A 5324-nucleotide genomic window follows, 5' to 3' on the forward strand; every position below is an offset into this window, starting at 1 on the left:
GTATTACTGCTGCTTCTGGAAGCAGATCTCCAAGCTCTAATGGTTCAGATCCATGGCGATTTTGATCCTCATAGCTTTCCTTGGGGGAAAAGAAGAAGAGAGAGGGAGAGGGGCAGGTGGGAGAGAAGGATGAAGGGATCAGGTCACGCGGGGGAGGCAGCACGTGATTGAGAGAGGGGGAGGTGGGGATAAAACAGCTGGGAGGGACCAGGTTAGCCTCCAGTCGCGGCAACGAACGCGCGGGGACGATTGAACGCCCGCTGGGGCTCTTTCCTTTTTTGTATGGCGGGACAAAAAGTTATCAAATCTGGCCGTTTGCCAGGGATGCCTACCGAGCACTGCTCCCTAGACGCGTCCTTTGAATTCTAGCTTGAATTTGTTCCTGCAAGCATATAAGCTGCGTAGTAGGTACTCTGCCTTGGAAAATAAAGCCATTCCTTGTTGTCCATATGGCCCATGAAACAAGTACTATATTGATGTCCAAGCCAAGAGCATGCAGTGCCGGCTTGCGTGTTTGTTGGACGGCCTGTTTGGTCCGATGGGGAGCACACGGCACGCTGCAAATGGTATGTGTGAGTGAGGTGAAAGTCGCCTCCTTTCCCCTTTATTCGAGCAAGGCGCAAGCATACATACCTTGTTCGCTCTATTACACTAGTAGCTGTATAAAATCCAAAACACAAGCGCAGAAGCCCCACGCAACGGATCACCGAGAAATAGCCCAAGATTAACGATGATGACTCATGCATGCTCTCTGCAGATCCAAGCACGCAAAAGAGAGGCAGACCAGACCAGACCAGAGAGAGACCCACCGGAGGACAGGACCGAGCACGCACTGACCGCATGCACGACCTGCTGCCCTCCAAGCAAATTGGGGAGGGGAGGGGCGGGGCGGGGAGGCGCGCATGCATGGTCGGCGTGGGCGCATACCGTACCGGAACCGCACTGCCGTCGCCGTCCACTCTTTCCCTGCGCCTCCCGTCCGCATCCCCATCAGTACTAGCAGCATGTGCACGCCGACACCTGCTGCGCCGTTGCCCATGTCGACATATCTCAAGTTTTTCCAGCCACCCCGTGCCGATCCATGACGTTTAACCACCGTCGATGTGGCGCGCACGCACGCACGCCACCGAGCCGGGTTCGTTCCCATATCGATCCACCGCTAGATTCTCCCTACCCGAGGGACGGTGCAACGCATTTGCAAGGTCGTTGCCACGCAGTCCAATCCACTTTGTACTGGCGACCGCTGATTAGCCGCGTTGGCGGCAGGTCGGCGACGGACAGGAGTACTTGGCCGATCAGCGCATGCAGAGCGCGAAAACCGCAATCATCACCAATCCACCGCGCTGGAGCTGGCTTTGCTTTTCGGTCATCCGATGTGGTGGCCTAACACCCATCCAAACCAATCACCCGTACATATACTAGCAGCATGCACCAGCATTCTACCTGCGATCCTAATTGCCACTGGCGCCTCGTGCTCATGTGGCTAGCTCCACTTGGTTCGTTGGCGATTAGATTAGCCACCAGCACCAATCCGCCACGACGCCCTCATCCATAATCGCACCGGCACATTCAGATCCAGACACACGCATGCAGCAGAGACATGGACGGAGAAAAGTCTCATCTCAACTGATTAATGAGTGCATGGTGGCCGGCTGCCGATGCCTAACCTAACGCGGATATGCTTTGCTTTGCTGCTCCCACCAGCAGACAGCCGGATTAAGCCCAGCGACGGGATACGTACGTACGAACCACTGGATCAATTCAATTGTATACGAGATCAAAATCCAGAAGCGATGCACTCAGCAATTAACAACGGAGGGGGCGATCGAGTCGGCCAACTGGGCGATTAATTAAGACAAGTTGTACTGCTAATCGCTGCTTATCTACTCGATAACAGCCAGGGAGAGAGGGAGAAAAGAAAGAAGATGGTGGCGATTGTTTTTTCACTGTTACAGCTGTCTTTTTTGACATTTGGAAAGACCGCCACTTGTGGCGTCCCCTGCCTCCCCTCCCCTCCCCTCCCTTGTTCTTATCCAGAACAACGTATTGAAAAATCTCGCCACCGACCCACCGACCACCGGTACCTCGCCGCGCGCCCTCACCGACGCGGCGGAGCTTGCTAGGGAGACAGGCGGAACGGTAGGTGGGTCGGCGGACTGGATTGAGTTGGTTGTGCTGAATCTGATGATTGATCATACGCTGGCTGCTCTCCGGAGACTGGCTGCATGGTCGACTGGTTGTGGATGACCGGAAGCCGCTGCTTCTTCTTGCTGCTTAGCTGCTTCACTCGGCGTCGGAGGTGTCCGGGCTCGGCGCCTGGTTGAGATCCGGGTTCTTGGCGCGCCCGTTCCACGCCGTCCGCTGCTGCTTCACGTGGCGGTGCAGCTCCTCGCCGTGCGGCTCCGCGTGGTGGTGGTGGTGGAGCCTCTGCCGCTCCCGTTGGTGCGTGGGCGCGGCGACCATCGTGGTCATGCCGGTCTGGAGCGCGTCCACGCGGGACCCGACCTCGATGGCCTTCTTCCGGATCGACGCGGCCGACAGCGCGCCGCCGTCGCCCAGCTCGCCCGCCATCTCCCCTCCGGCAGCGCCAGCCTCGGCGGCCTCGGGCGACGACAGCGCGAGCGCGGAGATCTCGTCGGGGAAGTTGAGGCGCGCCGACCTGCCGCGCAGGTAGAAGACGGCCGTGTCGTAGGCGCGCGCGGCGGCGACGGGCGTGGCGTACGACCCCAGCCAGATGCGCGTCCGCTTGTGCGGCTCGCGGATCTCCGCCACCCACTTGCCCCACTTGCGCATGCGCACGCCGCGGTACTGCTTCCGCGGCTGCTGCTGCTGCAGCGGCATCGCCATCGCCATGGGGATGGGCGGCGCCACGGCCACGGTCACGTTGTGCTCCTCCTTGGCCACCACCGCCGCGGCCGCGGCCGCCAAAGGCGCCATGGCCGCCGCCGCAGCCGCAGCAGCAGCCGCCGACCCCGCGGAGCCCTCGCTGGAAGACGACGAGCGGTACTCGCCCTGCTGCATGAGCGAAGCTGAGCTGCCTACCACCTACCTAAGCTCCTATGCTGGCTAGCCGCCGGCCGCCGCCTCGGCTGCTCTCTCCCTGCCGCGTGCGCAAAGGAGGAGTAGCTTTTGGTTTGCAGGAGCTGGTTTCTCTCTCTTCCCTCCCTCCAGTCCGGGCTATCTATCTATTTGCTGGGCGGTGGTATTTGTATTGGAATTTTGTGGGTGGGGGTATGATTAGAGTTTGGTTGGGATAATCATAAACTAGCTCCGCTCGGGAGGGAGAAGAGAAGAGGACATCGACGGCAGCAGCGGCAGCAGCAGCAGTGTACTCTACTGTGCTGTTTGGAAGGGAGCCTGACCCGATCCGAGCCAGGCCAGCGGCACCCCAAATCGCTAGGCCCACCCAGAGGCCCATGCATATCCGTACGTATATTGGACCAGTAGCCGATACGTGCATACGTACAATTCTCCGAAGCAACATCGGTCCGTTGTACGTATTTGTATCTGTATATACTTCCGGCACAGCTAGCGTCAACTCATGGCTGCTTGATCTGAAGCTGATGGACAAGCTAGCGTGGCGAATTGGTTGCCTCGGAACTGGAATTTGCATTGTATCTGGTGCACAATTCGTTATTTACTCTCACTGTGGAAACAGAAGCGAGCAACATCGTTGTTGTCGCTGGTCCAAGAAAAAACTTGAGAGGTTCTTTCTCGTGGTAAATTACGATAAGATGACCGCAACGTCACATTCGATCAATCCTTCTCTGTTGCTCACCAACCTTCCTGCGCACTTGTCGCAACGCTGTAATTTTGTTGACCTCCGTTGCCGCTCTGGTTTCTTCTTGTCCAAGTTCCATTCACATCTTCGGGTCAACAAGTAATCGCTTTGAGTATACAATAAGGACAAATTATAGAAGAAATATGCATGTCTTACATGACAAATCTGACTAGGCACTGAAAAGATTATCCTTACCCCCGCAAAAGGAAGAAAAAATGGTTGTCCTCACGTTTTTTGCATCATGTGATGCACATGATATGGCATTTTATTCACGTGACATGCAGCAATTCGCTTAGGACAATAACACCATGCAAATTGAATGGCGAGTAGTGGTGATATCCGCCACAGGCAAAATTATGTGGCCTAACCTTAAAAAAACATAAAGCTAGTCATAGTGGGGAGTAACTTAGACTAGTAACATACATATGTTACTAGTCCATGTTACCACCTTCAGTGGAAAGTGTCATAGGTGTAGTAATATGCATATCTTCATTTATTGCTTTGTAGACTTATTTTGTATTGGAAACCGCTATGTGATGGTAATATATTATGTTACTTTATTTGTCTCTCTCCTCTTTAATTACATGACACGTCATTTTTTTGCTTATGTGGCATCTATGTTACTACTTATGTTATTCCTATTATGACTAGCCTAATAGTAGAATTCCCAGTAAGATCAACGACCACACGATACTTCTTTTAATTGAAAAAAAACAGCTAGTGCTTTTGCTGTGAGAGTATCACAGTTTCACTCACATATTTGGTGAACAAGTAACGGACTGATTATTTATATATGTATATATACCAACATCAAAAGAACCACTTAATTTTGACAAGATCAATCCTATTCACCCACAATGACTGAGTCCAATGGTCCATGATTTAAATTACTTTTCATGAAAAAACATGTTTGTTTTGTAGTAATTGCACTATTAATATCCATTCTTTACCTCCTACTCTTCACAATTCACTGTTAATAATGATACGGGCCACGGTCCTTGTTTAATGATTTAGTTGTCCCCTTACTCAAAAGAAAAAAAAATGAGTATCTCCCGAGCTCTTTCTTCGTCTCCTACTCTTCATAATTCACACGCTCCCAATCAAGCCCATATCCTTCAATGGACATCGATGCTAGCCACTCCTTCGAGTCCCCCCCCCCCTCTTCCGACATCCCACATAGTCGCAACCTGATCAATCAATAAGCAACGCTCTCATACCACATTAAATTTGCACCATAGAGGCCCAAGTTCAATTGCATGTACAATATACTACGATCGATGCTACCTTTTTTCCTCGGACAGGAGGCGTTTCACAAGAAGTAGCGAAGGACTGATGATGGTGCATAAGTCCCCACTGCTTGTTTTGATATTATCACCGTGAAGCTGATGGTGTCGTGGTGCGCATGATGGGGCGGTGGTAGTGACACCGATGTTGATGATAAGGCCGATGGTGCCTAGGAGCTAGGAGTCTTGTCATGATATTCTAGATTGGGGGATATATATCTGTCGGGGAACGTAGCAGAAATTCAAAATTTTCCTACGTG

At 52.8% G+C, this 5324-nt stretch overlaps 1 protein-coding gene across 1 annotated transcript; it reads right to left on the minus strand.

Moving 5' to 3' along the window:
• Nucleotides 1–1827: 1827 nt before the first annotated feature.
• On the minus strand, nt 1828–3238 carry LOC119366077 (ethylene-responsive transcription factor ERF008-like). Its single transcript, XM_037631741.1, has one exon. The coding sequence runs from the start codon at nt 3019–3021 to the stop codon at nt 2284–2286; it is 738 nt and encodes a 245-aa protein (XP_037487638.1). The 5' UTR covers nt 3022–3238; the 3' UTR covers nt 1828–2283.
• Between the last annotated feature and the right edge of the window lie 2086 nt (nt 3239–5324).

This window comes from Triticum dicoccoides, chromosome 2B (assembly GCF_002162155.2).
Source record: "Triticum dicoccoides isolate Atlit2015 ecotype Zavitan chromosome 2B, WEW_v2.0, whole genome shotgun sequence".
In the NCBI taxonomy this organism is placed as follows: domain Eukaryota; kingdom Viridiplantae; phylum Streptophyta; class Magnoliopsida; order Poales; family Poaceae; genus Triticum; species Triticum dicoccoides.

Excerpts from the sequence above, each read along its gene's own strand:
- LOC119366077 (XM_037631741.1), bottom strand. The coding sequence starts at position 3,021 with ATGCAGCAGGGCGAGTACCGCTCGTCGTCTTCCAGCGAGGGCTCCGCG.